This window comes from Aristolochia californica, unplaced genomic scaffold (genome assembly GCF_029961685.1).
Source record: "Aristolochia californica isolate CCGP_79_NKW_82.1479 unplaced genomic scaffold, dmAriCali1.0.hap1 SCAF_1, whole genome shotgun sequence".
Taxonomy (NCBI): domain Eukaryota; kingdom Viridiplantae; phylum Streptophyta; class Magnoliopsida; order Piperales; family Aristolochiaceae; genus Aristolochia; species Aristolochia californica.
In genome coordinates, this window is record NW_027181770.1 from 54,495,866 (window position 1) to 54,516,468 (window position 20,603).

Sequence of the window (20,603 nt, forward strand, 5' to 3'; positions counted from 1 at the left end):
GACCAGCATACCCACCCAAAGTTGGGTTGTCATAAGTGCACCCACTAAAATTAACATGGCCTAGTGGAAGGGGAGCTAAAGCTTTAACAGCATAATGTTTGGGGAAGGGGTGCGCAAGGGTTGGGTTTTCAAAAACCCATCCCCGCCCCATGAACCTAACTTGAATCTCATCTCTTAGAAAACCCATCAAGGGTTTGTGAATCCAAACCCATCCCCACCTCATGACTGATTATTATGGGAGAGGTTTTAGGTCAAGTTCACGGGTGGGAATAGAAAAGAATATATTATAAAACTACTCAAAACCTAAAACAATTTGTCAAGCAATCCACATTTAGTAATTTAATTAACCTCTAACAATAGAAACTATAAAAAAAATTCACTTTTTTCTTGCTAAAAAACTTATATATCATCTTTAAGATCCACCATGTAAGTAGTGTTGAGTGCGAAAAAGTCCCATATTGAAAAATGAGAAAAAAAGTTTATGGTTTTGAGCAATAGACCTCCTAAGTGGCTAGTCATTTTGGGATGAAACCAGGCTCAACCCAATGCCTAACAATGGTATCAAAGCAGGTTGTATGTGTGGGCCGAGGTCTAGTTTGTGCTCCCCATGTTATTTATGTGTTGTGGGCTTCATGAGATAGGAATTTGTCGGTTGAAAGCTCCATAAGATAGGAGTATGTCTGTTGTGGGCTCTATGTAGGAATTTGTGTTGAGGCTCTATGAAGTAGCAGTTTGTGTGCCCCGTTTGAGGATTTGTACCCACGTCTCAGTTCCGTTATCTGTAGGACTAGACGCGGGGGAGTGTTGAGTGGGAAAAAGTCCCACATTAAAAAATGAGAGGAAAAGTTAATGGGTGAACAAAGGAGCTTGCTGAGTGTGAGAGTGTGAGGGGATGAAGATGAAGCTCCTGAAAAGTAAGGGACACAAAGCCTGATGTTGAAGAGTTGACACAGATGGCACCAAATTTTGTGAGTGATGGGGCAAAGGATGAGGAGGTGATCTACATTCTCTTCAGCATTGTTGCAAAGCTGCATACCGAGTTTATTATGTGATCCAGGGGTATTAGACAAGGGGACCCTCTTTTCCCACTCCTATTTAACATAGTAGCAAAATTCCTACCTGCTATGTTCTATTCAGTGGTCGATCTTGGATGGCTATCCCCAACAAGCCCCCACCAGGCTTTTAATATTCCGATTCTACAGTACGCGACGATACTATTATCTTTGGAATCGGTGATATGCATAGTGCAAGGAGGATAAAAGCAGTATTGGGGCTTTTTGAAATAACATCTAGGCAGAAAGTTAATTGGGGGAAAACCTCTCTCATAGGATTCAATGTGGATCAGGAGAATCTTGCAGAGATGGCAAATTTATTTGGTTGCTCTACTACTACTCTTCCTGCAAAATATTTTGGCCTTCCTCTCTTCCATGGGCGTATTTCACAGAGTTTATGGAACCTGGTGGTTGAAAAAATTGAATCTCGGTTAGCAACTTGGAAAGGGCGACTCCTCAGCAAAGCAGGTAGACTGATCCTCCTTAAGTCATGTATTGCTAGCATCCCAAACTATGCGCTGTCCTTTATGCCTTGCCCATCTTCGGTATGCAAAGCCATGGATAAAATGAAAAGAAGATACCTTTGGAGAGGTTCAAGTGGCTCCTTTAAATATCACCTGGTTAGATGGGACGAAGTATGTTTGCCTAAGAGATTAGGTGGACTAGGGATTCGTAAATCAAAAGAAATGAACAAAGCTTTGCTCCTTAAGTGGATATGGAAGTTCCGCACAAATTCCTCAAACCTTTGGAAGGATATGGTTCGTACCAAGCTGGGTTGGAATTCTTCATGGTGGATGTCTGGGGGAAATTGGAGAGGGTTATCCTCAATATGAAGATCTCTTTATTTGCTTCTTCAGGATTTCTCCTCAACTTGTAGATTCTTTGTGGGCAGCGGAAGATCTCTTAAATTTTGGGACGATTGGTGGACAGGGCAAGAACCTTTGAGAAACTCTTGTAGAAATCTCTTCCTTCTTTCCACTCAAAGGGAGATAACAGTGGCATATGCTTTTGAGGGGGGTGGTTCGAGCCTTCACCCCCGAAGGAGTCTTTCTGATATGGAGGCTATGGAAGCAAGTTGTTTATTGGATTCTTTGAATCATGTTAGGATGAGGCCTTCTAATGTAGACAAGTTAATTTGGTGGCCTGACAAAAGCGATAAATTCTCACTTTCATCTGCATACAGACACATTAATGGTTGGGACTCAACGCAAAATGAGCATGATATCTACTTTGTTCGGCGTCTCTGTGCCCCTCCAAAGGTAAAATTCTTCATGTGGAGCGCTTGCCAAAGTAAGATCCTTACGGCGGATGTGCTTCAAAGAAGGGGTCACCCTTCTATAGACATACTATGTCATTTTTGCAACATTGAAGCAGAATCCACCAGCCATACCCTGCTATTGTGCCAGTTCTCTTGGAATGTGTGGACCTCTGTCTTATGTAAGTTGGGTTTGCAACTATGTATATCTGCCGATCTGATCTATTTTAGCAAGTCAATCGTTGGCTATCCCCTTCCTGGGCTCGGTAAAATGATGCTCTCAGCATGTGCTAGTTTTGTGCCATGGGGGCTTTGGAACGAACGTAATAGGAGGCGGTTCGAGGCTAAATTTGAAACTGAGGCAAGAGTAGTGGAAAAAGTGACGGGTCAAATTTCCACCTAGCTTCTGACGAAGAAGCCTTTCTGCTTTTTCAAGGGCACCTCCATTCGTGATAACTGGAGCAACCTGGCAAGGATGCATTTGGGGACCAAGGTTCAAGTTATGAAGAAGTGGGCGCCCCTGGAGGTTGGGTACTTAAAATTGAATTTTGATGGCTCTTCTTTTGGCAATCCGGGGATCGCAGGATTTGGAGGTGTGATTTTGAATCCATCTGGCAATCGGTGTATTTCTTATGCAGGTCCATTAGGTATCTCCGATTCAACGTCTGCAGAGCTATATGGTCTTCTCAATGGGCTCCGGGTGTTCAAATATAAATGCAGTGGCCCAATCCACATTGAAGGGGACTCTAAGGTGGTAGTCATTGGTTGGTGCCGGGGCACTTCTTTTCCTCCATGGAGGCATTAGGAAATCTTCCTGGAGATTTTAGAGATTACCTCATTATTTTCTTGTATTTGGTCTCACATTCCGAGATCTACAAATTCGGCAGCAGATGTGCTTGCCAAACAAGGAGTTTCCCTTCAACATCTTGTTGTTTGGGATTTGCTCCCTCTTCCTTTGTAAATTTCTTTTTGTTAATACAATACATTTTTATAAAAAAAAAGAGTTTATTATGTGATCCATCTCTTGTCGAAGTTATCCAAAGTGAGAATTTTGTTTTTCACTGCTCAACTACTGAAGATTGGAGCTTTAGGGCCAAGAAACTTCTGGATCATGGCAAGCAATCTGGACTTGTAAAATGAAACCAAAGAAAATAGACCATCTGTTGTTATCTTCCGGAATTATATGGTCTTCTAAATCTGAACCATCATGTACTTGCATTGTGAAAACTTTGCGTGAGCCCTTATCACATGGGTAGTGGAGCTTGGTGGGGTCACAAAGGTAGTCACCTTTGATAATATTTTCTGAACTAAAATGATCTTACTGGTATCCCAGTATGATAGAGATGGTATTCAGAACTGTAACTCAACAATTCAAATTGAATATGAATCCGGAATCACGTAGGTTTTGGCTTGTGTTGGAGCCTGTGATATTAACAGAAGAATTTTCTTTATATGTGTATACAGCCCCTGTTGACATACACTTCAAAAATGTCGCTGCTTCTTGCTACACTTTTGTGCATACTTCTGTCAATTTGATTCATATTAGCTTAATTGTTTGCTCTTAGTATGTGATGTTGGTTGTGCCATTATTTGGAATTATAGGAAATTAAACATAGTTGTACCATGTGAAATCGAAGTGTCGTAGCCATCAAGCCATCACTTGTCATGGCGCTCTACTAGTTTTCCCCGCTTCATAAGTGATTGTTCATTAGTTATCAGTCTTTCAGACAAGCTTGCCCCATGTTTTGGCAAAGTTGTTGACTGTGTCTTTGGAAAAGAGTTTCCATCGAGTGAGTTAAGTGTCTCAACCTTGGCCCTTCAAGTTTTCTTTTTCTCTACAGGGCCAAAAATGAGTGAACTAGGCTGAATAAATGATTAACTAGGTGAGTGTCCGTCCATTTTTTTTTCCCTTCAAATTTTTATGTACGAGAGTCATCTGTAGCTTGACCCCTCTTGGTGTTTTGTTTATGTCGTGTCCTTGATGTTGCTTTTGTTTGCCAACATTACATGATGGCATTCACTCATGTTGCTCCACTGCTTTATTATTATTAATTTTTTTGAGAATAATGAAAAATTCATTTCAAGGAAGATGAAAGGGTGCAATTACAACTAATGAGAAATTCATTCCAAGGAAGATGAAAGGGTACAATTACAAATGATGAGAAATTCATTGCAAGGAAGAGGAAAGGGTACAAATTACAAATTATGAAGGTCTGAACTGACACTTTCCTGCATGTTTGTGACCCATGCCAAATAGAATTCTACGTTAGATATAATTTGCAAAGGGAAATGTATTCATCTTATTAACAGTTTGTTTTTTTCTGCATAAATTTTAAACATGCCACCTTTGTTTGATCAATGTAAGTTTCATAATTTGGTTTTTATTTTTTGCATTTATTTATTTAATTTTCTCTCAGTAAAATATTCATTCCAAATGAGACAATCAAACTCTAGCTCTTTTCTAGATTATGTAGGCATGCAATTATTAGGGATGCTCTTTTACCAGGCCTTCATTGTTTCAGACAATTTTCATAACTTCGAGTGGAGCCTGGAAGCTTGGTGGGTTCGGCTTTGCTATATCCACAGATCAGGCCTCAGGTGATTCAACTGCCATGCAACCTTTTCACTACCCGGTGGGTAAAATTTGTTGAGAAGAAAAAATTCATCTATTTTCTTGCTTAATACAAGATGAATATATATATTCTGAAGCCAGAGATCTAATTTGTGTTTATATTTGTCGTTACGTGTGAATCTTTTAGGAGTATGATGTGGAGGAGACTATTCTGCCCTTGCAGCCATCTTTAAACTACACAGCACCTGAGTTGGTCCGGGCAAAAACAGTCCTGAACAGGACAGCTGCTGATGTTTTCAGTTTCGCATGTCTTGCCTATCACCTTGTTTCCCACAAACCTCTGTTGGATTGTCATAATAATGTCAAGATGGTATGTTGCTTTAGTGCTTTTAATTTCTGCAAACAGTATCACTCCCTTTCTCCTGTCTTCTTTTTATTCTTTTTGGAAAAAAGATACGATGGATTCCTACTTGCCTATAGGCAAGTTCCTCCATCTCCTTTTACCTGTTGCTTCTTCTCTGTCATATGTCACCAATCTATTATCCTGTAAACTTTTTATCCATTTCGTTTATTAACTTTTCCATTTCCTTTTTTATATTATCTGTTTCATTTCTCTACTTTGATAAAATACTGTGTAACATGTGGATGAAATGTCAAATTTGAATGGTTGATTCTGTTTATTCCCATCGACTAGGGAGTTTTTATAATATTTTTGTGGTTCATGATTTGCTTCTTTTAATGTCTCTAGTTACAGTCATAACTGAATCCTTTCAAAGAATATTGATCTATCAGTTTATTGTTGATTGAGACATGGCTAAATGTAGCACTAAGGTGTTCCTTAAGTGAGATCTTGAGTTCAGGTTCCAGGGGTTTGGAGCATCCACTGTAACCAATTTCAAATATATAAAACTTACCTGTTTTTGGTTTTCTATGTTTAGAATTTTATCTATTGGTAGTGAAAGCTTGGAAAAGGTGTGTATTTGTGCATTTATATGGATAAAGACTGCTAGTTTGTTTTATTCACAGTTTAAAAAAACTGCTAAAATTTTCAATTTTGATCAAGAGAATGAACATTAGGATTGCAAAAATCCAAAACTTCTCAGACATAACGTCCTTAACATCATTTTATAGAGGGACATCTATTGTCTTGACCCCCTGAAATTCTGAGATGTCTTGGCAAGACACCTACCCCTAGGTTATTCTTGGTTTCAGCATTTTTTTTGTTTGTAAATGAAACTTTTTTTCAGTTTAGCTTTGGGTTAATCAATTCTCAGTAATTTTCTGCTTTTGTATGGTGTTGCAGTATATGAACAAATTGACATACTTGTCCCATGAGGCTTTTTCAGGCATCCCATCAGATTTAGTTTCTGATTTGCAACGGATGCTATCCATGGATGAGTCTGCCAGGCTCAGTGCCTTGGATTTTACAGGTAAATATATGGTTCCAGACAATCTAAACTTTGATTTGTGAGATGCAAATTTATTTCCTTTTGTTTTATAAAATTTTGGTAAGTGCATTTTATGTTCTTCTGTGGGGCTTTTCTCCATTGTCTTGATTCCATGTTGTGACACATTGTGGTGGTTTAAATTTGAGGAATAATGCGTTGAAAGCTTCACCTAGAGCTTGGGTAACCTAGAGTGCAACAAACTACTAGAAAACTGCAATCTGAACTTCAGTTTGATGGGCAAATTTTGAAGAGCAGAAAGGAGTTCTTCAGTTACTTAGAAAAATGGCATACAAAGAAAAAAGGGAAAGGATTTATCTAACTGGGAATAAAAAAATAGAATTTCATTAAATGGAAAAAATATTTCTTCTTATATACAGTGCCTTTTACAGCCACATTTATTCAAAGTATAGGAAACTCCTTTACTGTCTTGTTTTAGTTTTCTAGCTTGTAGTCTCTCCTCTTTTAGTCTTTACTAGTTTAGAAACTCTTAACTAAAGCTGGAAGTTCCAACTTTCTAACCGAAAATTTTAACTAAAACTGCAAGTTTGTAATCTTATTTCTTATTCCTCTAAAAAAATAAGCAATTTGATTTCTTACATGAAGCTTTTAATTAAGATTTTGAACTACAGCAAGTTGCTTCTACTTTGGACTTCCTATTCAAAATTTTAAGTTAAAATGGGAAATTGCAACTCATTTGACTCTCTTCAAAATTAGGAGTTTCTATTTTAGAAACTTCAGCTGACGATACACAACTTTCTTGAAATTGAGCCACCTTCCTTCTTTGATAAAGATGAGTGATCAAAGGGTGATATCATGCTGGAAGTTATTCTTCAATTTCTTTGTGTTACTTTATCTTAGTTGCTAAGATTTCCCAGTAAAGAGCCTGTTGAATAGTTTGGATGGCTGCCATTGTAAGCCACACTACTTTTCTGAGCCTGTTGAGGAACAATGTGTGGTAATGCTAATGTGTGTGGTGCTTGGAAACTGGTTTTAAGATTTCTTTTAGGATTCCCAGTCCTTTTATGATTTAATTTTCCTAGGTTGACTAGCCCCAGGTTTTAACCTATTTATGATATTGTTTCCGCTTCTCTTCCTTTTAACAAGAACATATTGGCCCTGGGAAGCCAGAGGATACTCTATGATTTTTGTAAGTGGGGCATATATCACTTGCCTCTAGAATTTACTCTAATTGACGGACTTTAATTTATGATCCCATTGAGAAAAGTAAAGTTAGAGAAGATTCCACTGATGAAAATGAGGATGGAAAGAAAAGGGTAAAAACGAGAGAAATCTCTCTTCTATTTTGTACTTCAATCAAAATTTAAATCGAAAACAAGTGGCACCGGTGGAAGCAAGTTGGTCTGAACGAAAAGGAGAAAAAAAGAGAAATTCTCTTCTATGTATTATTTCAGTCATGGTTGAGATCAGAAATGCTAGCATGGAAATCCATAGATGACATCATCTAACTCTTTCTACTGCTTCACTACGACCAACGCCTTATCCTGGTCAGATGACCAGCTAAACAGTAAGTAATGTGCACTGGTGAACCCCATAAGTCATCTGATCTTGTAGACATTTTTAGTTGTTTAACTTGATCTGATTGTAAAAAAATAAGAGAAATTGGAAAAGTAGAGGAGAAAGGGAGAAGAAAAAAAGAGAGAATAAGTAGTTTCTGAAGTACTGCAGTGTGTGGCACATTTCTCGAGGTCAGAAATTTTACCTCTTTCTTATTAAATGGGGTACTTAAGTAAAAATCTTGTACAATGACATAAATACCCCTCTAATCTAAAAACACTTATATCTCCTAGAATACATAATATATTAACGCCAAATCTTAAGTCTATGTTCACCATAACTAAATAATTTCTATCCTATGCCTAGAGGGAAAATACAGATGTAAAATAATTTCAATACCCTTGATACATATATTTCAACAATGCCCCTCAAGTTAGAGTGTATATATCGAGAAACTCCAATTTGTTATAAAAGTTCTCAAATTCTTTCCCAAAGCTTTAGTAAAAGCATCACTAATTTTTTCAACAGATATGACATAGGGAGTGACTACAACTCTACTTATTAAAGCATCACATGCAAAATGACAATCAACTTCTACATGTTTAGTCTATTCATGAAATACTGTGTTTTTTTTATATAAAAGTGCATATATTGATAAACAAGGGGAGGAAAATACATGAAATACTATGTTACTTGCAATCAATGCAGCCTAGTTATAAAAAAATATTTTTTTTTTAAATGATGCTGATTTTTATTAAGACAAAAGCTCAAAAGAGAAAATTACAAAGGAGGGAATCCTTCCCATACAATGAGAGATTGTTGGGAAGTTCCGAATTTAGCCAATTTATCAGCCAAAGAGTTGGCTGATCTAGGAATGAGATTCCAATTACAATGCAAAGAAGATACAATGTCAACAATACTATCAGTGATGGGCCAGTGGCGCCAAGGGGGGGAGCTGACTTTGGAACACCAACTAATAACCGTCTTCGAGTCGCCTTCAATGATTAACTTGCCATGGAGACGATCTCTTAAGATTTGGAGGCTGAACAGTAGAGCACTAACTTCAGCAGTATTAGAATCGGCAATGCCTACCGGACCAGTATAAGAAAGAATGGGGTCTCCATTGTGACCTCTGAATATACCACCTGCTCCGGTTGGACCAGGACATCCAATAGCACTACCATCAAAATTCAGCTTTATGCAGTCACAAGGGGGAGGATCCCTGAAAGAGTGGCAAAATCCTTCTTTGTATGAAGCCAGCTCGAGATGAGGCTGACGGCATGAGAAGCCGTGTTGTCTGGGGTACTAGCTTTGGAGTTGAATTTTCGGTTATTCCGCTCGAGCCAAATGCACCATGGAACATGCGCAAGACAAGCTGAAAGAATTAACTTACCCAACCGAGGAAGGAGAATCCCTCGAACCATCTCAAAGGTGCCAAAGAGGTCCCGATGTAGCCCCAGTTGGAGCTCGATTTTCTGAAATATCTTCATCCAAACTTGCCACGAAAATCCATAGTGTAAGAGGACATGCTGGATTATCTCTTCACACTCATCGCAAAGGGGACAAGAAAGATCGGGGGCAGTGAAGCCTCTTCTGTGAAGGTTGTCTGAAGTAAGAATTTATTCCTTAATGGCTGACCATATGAAGAACTTGATTTGCTTGTCGCTGAGAGTTTCCAAGCCAGATTTGCCTTGTGCTCATGAGGACTAAAGTCTTGCTTTCTGATATGAGAGTAAGCCGAAGTGACAGTGAATCGGCCATTGTTACTGGGCTTCCAAATCATCTTATCAACCGAGTGCTCCCGAATAATAGTACTGTTGAGTTTAGTAAGGAGAGAACAAAAAGCCAACGACTCCTTATCGTTTAATCCCGACGAAACTGAACTCCACGAATGATCACTCCATGAATCAACCACAGAGCAAGAGAGGTTGTTTGCCACCCTATGCAGCCCCGGAAAGTCCTCTGAGAGAGATCGGGGGCCACACCATTTGTCCGACCAGAAGAGAAAGGTCATTCCGTTGCCCGTGTGAAATGTGGTAGTATCTTTGAATACTGGAAGGAGCTTGAAAACTTATTTCCATATCGGGAATAAGAGGCGAGTAGCGCCACCCTCTCTCCACCATGCACTCGAAAACTGAAGGTAGAATTTCACCATATTCTTCCATAAACTGTTGTGCTTGTTGTTGAAATTCCAAATCCATTTGAGCATAAGAGCTCTGTTCATTTCTTTTGTAGGCTAGATGCCCAATCCTCCCCTATTATGGGGCATGCAAATATCCTTCCAACTGACCAGATGGTATCTAAAGGTATCTTCTGAACCCCTCCACAGAAATCGTCAACGGATGACATCAATTTTGGAGCAAACGGAGGCCGGACAGTGCATGAATGATAACAGATAATTTGGAAGCCTCGCCAGACAAGACTTGAGGAGAGTGAGACGTCCCACTATTGATAAGAGTTTACCTCTCCAAGTGGCTAGCCTCTTTTCAAATTTCTCAATGAGGGGGGACCATAGTGACGCCAAAGGCCATGAATCAAAAAGTGGGAGCCCAAGATACGTAGCTGGCATATTTCCCATAGAGCATCCCAGATAGTCTGCCATATTCCGAAGTCCAGCTGGATCAATATGATAGCCAAGGGGAGTGGTTTTTCCCCAGTTTATGCTCTGACCAGAAGCCAATTCAAATAATCCCAACACGACACGTAATTTTCTGATATGATCCATAGTACCAACCCCGAAGCAAATAGTATCATCTGCAAATTGGAGAATCGGAATATCAAAGGTTGTGCAATCAGTCGTGGGTAGGAGCCATCCCATGTTCTTGGCCGAGTAGATCAAGGAGGATATGTATTCTGCCACCACATTGAAGAGCAGGGGGGAGAGGGGGTCTCCCTGTCTGAATCCTCTGGTTCCCTGAAAATACCCGTAAACTGTGCCATTGAGAAGGACGGAGTAGCTTGCAGAGGAGATGCAGCTTTGGATCCAAAAGCGCCATTTTTCTCTGAATCCCATCTTCCTCAGGAGGGTGTCCAGAAACTTTCAGTTAACTCTGTCAAATGCCTTTTCGAAGTCAAGGTTGAGGATGAATCTGGGGAGCTTTCGGACCTTGAAATGATGACTAAGTTTATGACATGCCATGGCTAAATCAAGAATGTTTCTTCCCTTAATAAAAACACTCTGGCCATGGTGAATGCCTTGAGACGACTAGCAAGGAGGTGCGCAATCACCTTATATGCATTGGTAGTGAGACTGATTGGTTGGAAGTTGGATGGGAGCTCTGCCCCATCTTTTTTAGGGATGAGGGCGATGAAAGAGGCTCCTATACTCCTATATCTGATGCCATGCTGATGAAAGGAGCGGGCCATGCTGGAAATGTCTTCTCTGATGAAGGGCCAACAACGATGATAAAATTCCCCGTTGAATCCATCCGGGCCGGGAGCACGATCCAAAGGAAGACCAAGGGCTGCAATTTTAATTTCTCGCGTAGAGAAGGGGAGCTCGATGAGATTGGCTGCAACTGATGGAATAACTGAAGGTTAACCCTTTGGAAGAAGGGCCGAAATGGCTGGTGATCAAAGTATAAATAAATAAATAAAAAAAAAACATTTTCATAGCTTCAGTATTAGGAAACCTAGCTTTTGTATCAATAATTTCATCCATAGAAGCTCACTAATTGTGTATCTATAGACGATACTCTACTTCTACACCGGAGCGGGATATCACATTTTGTTTCTTGCCTTTTCAACTAATTATGTTTCCACAAAAAAAAAAAAAAAATTGCCCAAAGATAAATTTTCTATTCAATTTACATCCCGCATAGTTGGCATTTGAATGCACACTAATCTGCAAGTGATTATTACACTAACCCATTTTCAGGTGCACCCTTCAAATATCGTAATATCCTGTGTGTGGCTTCCAAATGTATCTTCCTCATGTCAAGGTATTGTAGCATAAATAAGTTTGCCTACCGACCTTTTGTATAGAATATGGTCTTTAAGCTCGACATCATCATCTTCATGGAGACTATGGTTTACCTCCATTGGCGTCTCTGTAGGCCTAGGTCAGTCTATATTCATGAAGCATATCAATAACATATTTTCTGTGTCAGGACAATCCCTAGTTTACCTCTTGCTACCTCGATCCCTAGGAAATACTTAACAAGGGAACCTAAATCCTTGGTTTGGCAATGGTTTGCAAGATGTTGTTTGACAATACTATGTCTTCATCATATATAGTCAACACCACATCTCCAAAAGGTCTTTTCAAAACAAACAACAAGTAATCACAGTGACTTCTTGCAAACCCAAGCGACATAATTACTTAGCTAAAATTTTTGAACCAAGCTCTTGGACTTTGCTTGAGGCCGTAGATAGCTTTATATAGTCTACATACCTTGTCACACCCTAACAAACATATCCAAAAGGTTGATTCATATAAACGTCCCCTACCAGATCACCATACAAGAAGACATTTTTAATATGCAACTGGAGAAATGACCATCCCTTGTTAACAACTACAAAAACCAAAAATTGAACTGCTAATAGGCATACAACTAGTAAAAAAGTTTTGAAGACATCTACTCCATAGGTTTGTGAGTACCATTTGGCAATAAGCTAGGTTTAATATCTTTTGGTAGAACCATCAGCCTTGTACTTTACTGTGTCCAACAACACCCAATTATTGAAGCATCTAGCGGTGGCTGACATTATGTCCATGTTTCACTATTAAATAAAGCTTGTATCGTTGTACCCATGGTTTATTTCAAGGAGGAGAAGACAAAGCTTCCTATAGGGAAGAAGGAATAGAATAGGAATATAAGGGTAATGCAATTTTTTTGAAGGAACTAGATAATGAATAAAAACAAACAAACTTGGGAATAGGGTATCTAGTTGCACGTTGAGTACAATCTCAAGTACCTTTATGATGTAAATCACTTTATGCAGGACTGGTAGTCGAAATAGACTCAAGCTCGGGTGGAGGAGAGGATCCCTATGTGATAGCCTTGGATGGTGTCCTTCATTTATAGACTTGCATGGGTTTGGTAGGAGAATTATCAACTGGCACAATGCTAGGAACATCCTCCACAAGTTGAGGTACACAACCATCTACTTCAAGTGAAGAATCACCAAACTCAGTAGATTGTGAAAAATATGGGGCATCTTAAAAAAGGGTAACATCTATAGACACAAAAGTTTTCTGGTTGTTGGATATTAACATTATAACCTTTTTTAGTATGGGAATAACCCAAGAAGACACACCTGACAGATTGAGGAGATAATTTATCAAAAGGTTGACCTAATATATCGTCATAACACGTAGATTCAAACACACGAGGACTAAGAGAACATAACACACTAGTAGTCTTGAGATTTTGTAAAGGAACCTTACCATCTAGTACAAATGAAGGCATCTTATTAATCAGAAAATAAGCAGTTAGGATTGTATCTCCCCGGTAGGACTGCGGAATCTTCATATGAAAAAGTGTAGAGCGAACAACCTCAACCAAGTGGTGATTTTATGTTTTGCAACTCTGTTCTGCTAAGGAATATAGGCATAGAAAGGCTAATGTACAATGCAATTGGCAGTACAAAATGCTTCAAGTTTATGATTCAGGAAATCCAACCCATTATAAGTACGCAAAATACAAAGTGGAGAACAAAATGGATTCTTTATTTCACCCTAAAACTTCAAAAACGCATAAAAAAAACTTGGGTTTTTCGCATGGAAAATACACCCAAGTAGTCCGACTATAGTCATCAATAAATGAAACAAAGAATTAGGAGACAATTATACTAGGTATCCGACATGGACCCCATACGTCTGAGTTAACAAGTTCAAATAAATTACTACGAGTTGAACTGCGTGGAAAAGATGTTATATGGTGCTTCCCAAGTTGACAAGATTCAACACTAGAAAGAATGAAGTGGAAGGTAGACCTAGAAATAACTGAAGTAGTTTGGCTGGAGAGGGATGCCCTAGCTGCAAGTGTCACTTGAGAGGAGAAACAGCTACATTGAATGTTGAAAAAGATGGTGGTTGTACCAAACCTTCCAAGTGGTAGAGGCCCTCTTTCTCATGCTTGGAACCAATTATTCTCCTCGAATGTAGGTCTTCAAAAATACAATGAGTAGGATAGAAAGTTGACTCACAAATAATAAGACAGGAAACTTGGGTACAAACTGAGCAGAATTTAAGAACAAGGATGGAGTAGGCTGAATTATCCCAAATCCACGTACAAGCCAGATGGAACTATTGGTATGAGTGACTAGTTTGAATGGAGAAGAGTAGGTGAAAGATGAAAATAATGTACACATACTTGACATGTGCATTGATGCACCAGAGTCAATAACCAATGGGGAGATTGAAAATACATATTGTGTAGATGTACCTGACTGTGTCATGGTAGCCGGGAAAGGGGGGGGGGGGGGGGGGGACAACATTCTGGACCATGGAAGAGGAGGAGGATGTAGTGATGTGCCATGCACTGAGCCAATTGTTGAGGTTCGTTTATTGCACCGGGAGCATTACCAACCACACCATCGGTAGATGATTCCTCTTTCTCAGGAAAGGTTGAGATAACCAAAGTTGGTTTACTGAACTTATCCCAGTATTTGTCTGAACAGTAGTCAGTATGCCTACAGTGGATACACTTTCTTTCACCATTCTATGATCTTGGTTTTGCCCACATGTTTCTCTTCCTCATCCTTGTCCATGAGATGTCTCTTAGTGACTCTGAACTGATTGGATAGTGGGGCAGCAACTTCTGTCCCTTTGCTATCCTTGCTACCCTTTGGTACTATAGCTACTTCTGCATGTATTATTCAATTAAAGACCTTCCTGAGTGTAGGAACAGTATCATTGACAAGTATTTGGGCTAGAACTGCGTCATATTTTGACCCCAAATAGACAAGGAATTTGGCAACATGAAGATGCCTTTACTGTGCTCGAAGCTTAGATTCCTTAGTGGTAAAGGGATGATATGTTTCAATTTCTTATTAGAAACTCTGCAACTCACCAAAAAAATCAATAACTGAAGGATCACCCCTCTTCATTCCAAAAAATCTCGAATTTAACTTATAGATTCTAGATAAGTTGCTCTCTTGATCATAAAGAGCATCTAGATGTCAGAGTGGTTCCGTCCACTCTTGTTAGAGGTTGTGGTCTGAGTTAGGGCTTTCCGCACCTTAAACGGCTAGTCTTTCGGGTTGTATTGGCTAGGTATCTGACTCAGAACTCCGAAGTTAAGCGAGCTTGGACAAAAGTAATTCTAGGATGGGTGACCTCCTGGGAAGGACTCTTGCCTAGGACTTTAACATGGTATTAGAGCTAGGCACGCCACGGCCCGCCTTCGTATCCCGTGAGAAGCGGCTCCAGAATGGGCGGGGTGGGTGTCAGAGTGGTTCCGTCCACTCTTGTTAGAGTTTGTGGTCTGAGTTAGGTACTTGGCTTTCCGCACCTTAAACGGCTAGTCTTTTCGGATTGTATTGGCTAGGTATCGACAAGAGTAATTCTAGGATGGGTGACCTCCTGGGAAGTACTCTTGCCTAGGACTTTAACACTAAAGACTTCCAAATTTCTTTGGCTGTCTCACAATTCATCACTTGTTTCCTAAATTTTGACTCCATGCTATGTAGGAGCCAAGTCATTGTTACGAATTAGACGCCCTAATTCCAAACTAACGAGAGCAATAATAATAAACTCGGAAGAAGGGAAAAACAAGCATGAAATAAAGACAATAAGATTTATATAGGTTCGCCTCAAAGTGAGACTACTTCCTGTCTTCCGCCGCTGTAGTAATCCACTATGAAGATGAAATACTTTACAAGAGAAAACGCACACTTACAGGTGTTTCTCTCTAACCTCTCGGGCTGCAAGTCGAGATGCTCCTCGGATTAAAATGATAAAACCCTAATAGCGGCACCCCTCAATTATAAAGAGAAAATTAGGGTAACCGCGTTACAAGAGTAAAATTCCCAAACTGCCCTTAATGAAACAACAGTCAATCTATTGTGGATCCGCCCCCACGCCCCCGGGAGGGGGGCGGCATGGCGACCTGACCACGCAGGTCGATTCGCGACCAACTCAGCGTAGAGCATTTATTAGGCTCCACAACTTAACAGTTGTGACCTGGCTATCCTCTGTCCCTCTGTCATCAATCATCGGTTCAGGAGGATCATCCCTCCATTTCCGATTAACCTTCAGGTAAATCTAGATGATCTAGACCAGCCCAAATGATTTTGTCTATTTAACCTGTTTGTGCTTATCACAATGGTATCCTTATTCTATACATTCCCATACTATTTGGTGGGTGTAATAACTTCTCCCGAACCAGCCATCTTCCACTAAGCACAATCACCTGTATTTTCAAATAGATGCTGGAATTTATGCCCAAGCCAACTAGCACGAACAAAACACGCTGTAAGGGCACTATATATGACTGTGTAGATGAGGTGGGGCCTACACAGAATACCAAATTAGGGCACATAAACTACACTTGGTATGACCACTCTTCCACTATGTAGTAATCTAAAAGAACCAATCGGAAGAGATCAATTAGGGTTGATGTCAGCCCTGAGGATGATGTAGGCAGTATGCAAATCTGGAAGACTTGTGTAGGCACAGGATTGGGATAGGAGATCCCAAACATCCCTTTAGGAGCACAATAATTTCATAAAGTTGTTCAATTGATAGCACAAGCCATCAACCTAGGGTTATGGCAAAAGTAAAAGGAAAAAGGTCTAACCTGTACCTTTAATAAACAACAATTCTATGAAATCCCTCTTCTGGAGAATTTTCAGACTTGAGAAGGAGAAGATTCTTGCTAAAAACCCATAGTAATTACATTGATTGCCCTAATACCATATAGAAAGTAAGAGAAATTGCGAAAATCGAGGAGAGAGAGATAGAGAAGGGAAAAAAAGAGAAAAACAGTTTCTGAAGTGCTACAACCTGGCACTTCTCAAGGTCAGAAATTTGACCTCTCTCTTATTAAATAGGAAAATCTTGTAAGATGATATAAATACCCCTACCTGAAATTCTAACCCAATGTTCACCATAACTAGATAAATACTATCCTAAGCCTAGAGAGGAAGCACACATATGTAAAATGACTAAAATTACCTTGATACATATAGTTCAACAATGGTGATGGACAAATAAATCCCAGCATCATTAAGTGATCTGTTTTGTTTCATTGTTTTGATTTATTAGATCCATTTTTTATGTTGTTTCTTCACAAAACAAAAAATAAAATGTTGGTGAGGGCACCTCCTTCCCCCTTTGCGAATCCACTGCTGCTTGTTGTTTCTTTGGTGTGTTTTTTCCCCTTGTTTTGTTTTGCTTTATTTGAGCATATAGTTGTACTCTCTCCCAGCTTGTACTCCTTGGGAATGTTGTTGATGGATTCCTTTTTCTCATTTTTATAAAGGAAAGAGGTTCTTATTTAAAAAAATCATCTTCAATTTGCAGGTTCACCTTTTTTCCGGAATGATACTAGGTTGCGTGCTCTTCGCTTCCTGGATCACATGCTTGTATGCAGTAATTTTGAGCTCCCTCACCTATTTCTGCCTCTAATGGTCCCTTGGTGGCACTCAGAAATTCCAGAAGAGAGTTTATTTGGCAAATCTTGCAATGGGCTCTTTGAATTTTGAATAAGCATGAATGAATTATCAGTACTTCAAATGCATCCAAAAGAAAAACCATGCTCTTTTGAAAAAATTATACATTTTTATTTTAACTTGTTTGAATTGGTCCAGACCCATCTAAGCGATGCTTAAGGGATGGAATTCATGCTGCAGGACTCTTTGAATCTTTTTTTCATCTCACTGGTTTGTTCATACAAGATGGGCCTTTTCCAAAATTGAAACCTTATGTATTACCATACTACATCTTTGCCTTCTGAGTAGAGAAAAGTGAAGCTTCATTTACGGTTCTCAATATTTTATTTTATTTTTCCCTTCTTTTTTGTGAAAATATATGAAGCTTTACAACTCTGTAATTATCCAGGATTTCATATTTGAACCCATTAGATGGTTGAACCATCAATGAAGTGCTACACTATGCCTTAACCAAGGCAAAAATATTCATTTGCCAGGTTGCTTGCTTTTTTGGAATTTCTGCAAAAGTACAAAGGGAGCCTGTAGATGCTTACATGATTTTTTTTTTTTATTTAGACAATCACAATCTACTAGGCAGTACAATTTTTCTGACTCAAAAAAAAAAAAAAATATGCAGGAACGAGATAATATGCAGAAATCCGAGTTTCTAAAAGCATTAGCGGATATGTGGAAAGATTTTGACTCGCGTGTATTGCGTTACAAGGTTGGAAGAATTTCTTTTCATCTTTTTAATTTTTTCATTTGGTATTACTGATAAATCATTGTTGTAGACCCTTCTTGAGCTTATGCCTGAGTTGTTATTGTTAAAGTTCTACGTGTGGGGGTATTACTCAATTTGCATATTCTGTATAAATCTGTAAGTGTGTTAGCTAGATTGGATTAGTGTTAGAAGTCTATGGTTGAGATCATATGTTATTTGAACCCCTTTTGAATTAGTCCACCTAGTAGCAACGAGAATAAAGATACCAGAGGTTGAGACCTTTATTATCCAGTCAGCACAGAAGCGCTCAGAGGTCAGAGGCAGACGTGGCCAAATATGGTCGAGATAATTCTGGTCGTGGCCAAGGTCGTAGATAGAATCGCATTGACAGGAGGTGTACTCATTGTGGGCGTACCAACTATTATTTAGATAGGTATTGAGACAAATTGGGTAAGCCAGTTGGGCAAGCTCGAGTGCTACAGAAGGTGGCAGTCTGTGCCTACTAGTCCTGGTGGAATATTCTTCTTTATACACTTGATGAGCTGCAATAGTTGGCTCAACGCATAGCTCAATTTTTTGCTTCTTCACCATCAGTGAACCAGATTGTTCCTACTGTCACTTGTTTGTTGTTGCTCGCACAATGATGTTCCAAATGCAAGTTCCAAAACATCATTAGGGAGATGTTGTTTTCATAGCATGTTTCTTGATTAATAAGATGTGATCTCTATACTAGGTAGACATATACCATTACATGTTCTAAATGCTTGATTGTTAGTTAATTCCTATCTGCCCAGTTGTTTAGGTCAGTTTGTTACATTCATGTTTTTGGTTCTTCCATTGATATTGTCCTATAGAGCTGTTAAATGTTTGTTTCTTGGATATTCACATTATAGAATAGAGTATAAATGCTATTGTTCATCTACTAAGAAAACACAATCTCTGCTGATGTTACCTTGTTCTAAAACATCCTTTTTTCTCCTCAATCCATCAAGTCCCTTTCTTTCCTCAATCCATTGAGTCTAATGCACTTCCTATGGATATTGAGGTTGTTGCTCCAGTTTTTGTAAAGGATGCCCTGAGTGTTGTACCAGTTCCTACAGGTGTTCCAGATTCACCTAAGCCATACATAAAAGCGAGAAATGCCTTCCGCGAATGTTTAAATGTTACCTCCTCCTCCATCCATGCCATCGTCTTCCTTGTTCAAGGTTCCTAAGGTAAGTGATTTGAATCTCCCTATTCTCTTCGTAAGGGTGTCTGTGCTTGTACACAAAAAGGTATTATGCATCCTATTTCAAAATTTGCGTCCTTGGATAACCTGTCCGATTCTTTTAGAGCATTTGTGTTGTCCTTGTCCTCTTGCTCTATACCTTCTTCAATGCAGGAAGTGTTGGTGTCACCCCTTTAGAAAAATGCAATGGATGTTGAGATGGAAGCTTTGACTGATAGGGATACATGGACTTTGTGCGAGCCACCACCTGATGCGACCATAGTGGGATGTCGGTGGATATATAAAGTCATATATAAAGTTGATGGCACCAATTGTAGATATAAGGCCAAGGAGAAACTTAAAAGTTTGTCGATTGCATAAAGCTATCTATGACCTCAAGCCAAGTCGCAGAGCTTGGTCTGGAAAATTCAGACGTGTGACGTCCTTGAGATTTCAAAGGAGTCACTATGATCATTCCTTGTTTGTGCTGAAGTGGTCCTCTAGAACTATGGTATTAATAGTGTATATTGTTGAAATAGTGTTATTCAGCAGTGATAAAAAAAAAAAAAAGGATTGATGAGGTAAAAGAACATCTGGCAAATCATTTTCAAACCAAGAACCTAGGGACACTCAAATTCTTCCTTGGGATTGAAGTAGCAAGAAGGCAGGTATAGTTCTGACTCAAAAAATATGTGACTAATATGCTATATGAATATGGGTTGTTATGAGCTAAACTGACAGAAATTCCTATGGAAGTTGGACATAACCTTCATAAGGAGATAATTGATGAGTTCAAGGATAAGACTATGTATAGGGAGCTGGTAGGCAAACTTATTTATGCCACATTGACTAGTATAGCCTTTACAGTGAGTGTGGTCAACCAGTTTTTGGAGCATGCACAAAAAATTCATCAGAAAGCTGCATTGAGAGTATTGAGATTTTTGTTGGGTGCACCTGGGAAAAGGGTCGTTATATGAGGCACATAGACATTCTCAGATTGTGGGATCTTTTGATGCAGAATATGTTGGTTCCAAATTGGATAAAAAATCCACCTCAGAATATTGTGTATTTGTTGGAGGTAATTTAATAAGTTGGAAAAACAAAAAGCAGACTGTTGTTACTCATTCCTGTGTTGAACCTGAATATAGAACAATGCTACATACAGTTAGTAAGCTCCTATAGGTAAAGTCTGTGTTACAAGAATTGGGCTTTCCTGTTGATGTTCCAAAGACAACT

At 39.2% G+C, this 20,603-nt stretch overlaps 1 protein-coding gene across 1 annotated transcript in view; it reads left to right on the plus strand.

The window, feature by feature from the left end:
• Positions 1-20,603, plus strand: part of LOC137951350 (SCY1-like protein 2 A) — a 40,219-nt gene that overhangs the window by 7,667 nt on the left and 11,949 nt on the right. Inside the window, exons 3-7 of the mRNA XM_068797951.1 lie at positions 4,830-4,940; positions 5,067-5,249; positions 6,183-6,309; positions 17,312-17,373; positions 18,077-18,163. Coding sequence (XP_068654052.1) covers positions 4,830-4,940; positions 5,067-5,249; positions 6,183-6,309; positions 17,312-17,373; positions 18,077-18,163 — 570 coding nt within the window. The remainder of the gene's footprint in view (positions 1-4,829; positions 4,941-5,066; positions 5,250-6,182; positions 6,310-17,311; positions 17,374-18,076; positions 18,164-20,603) is intronic.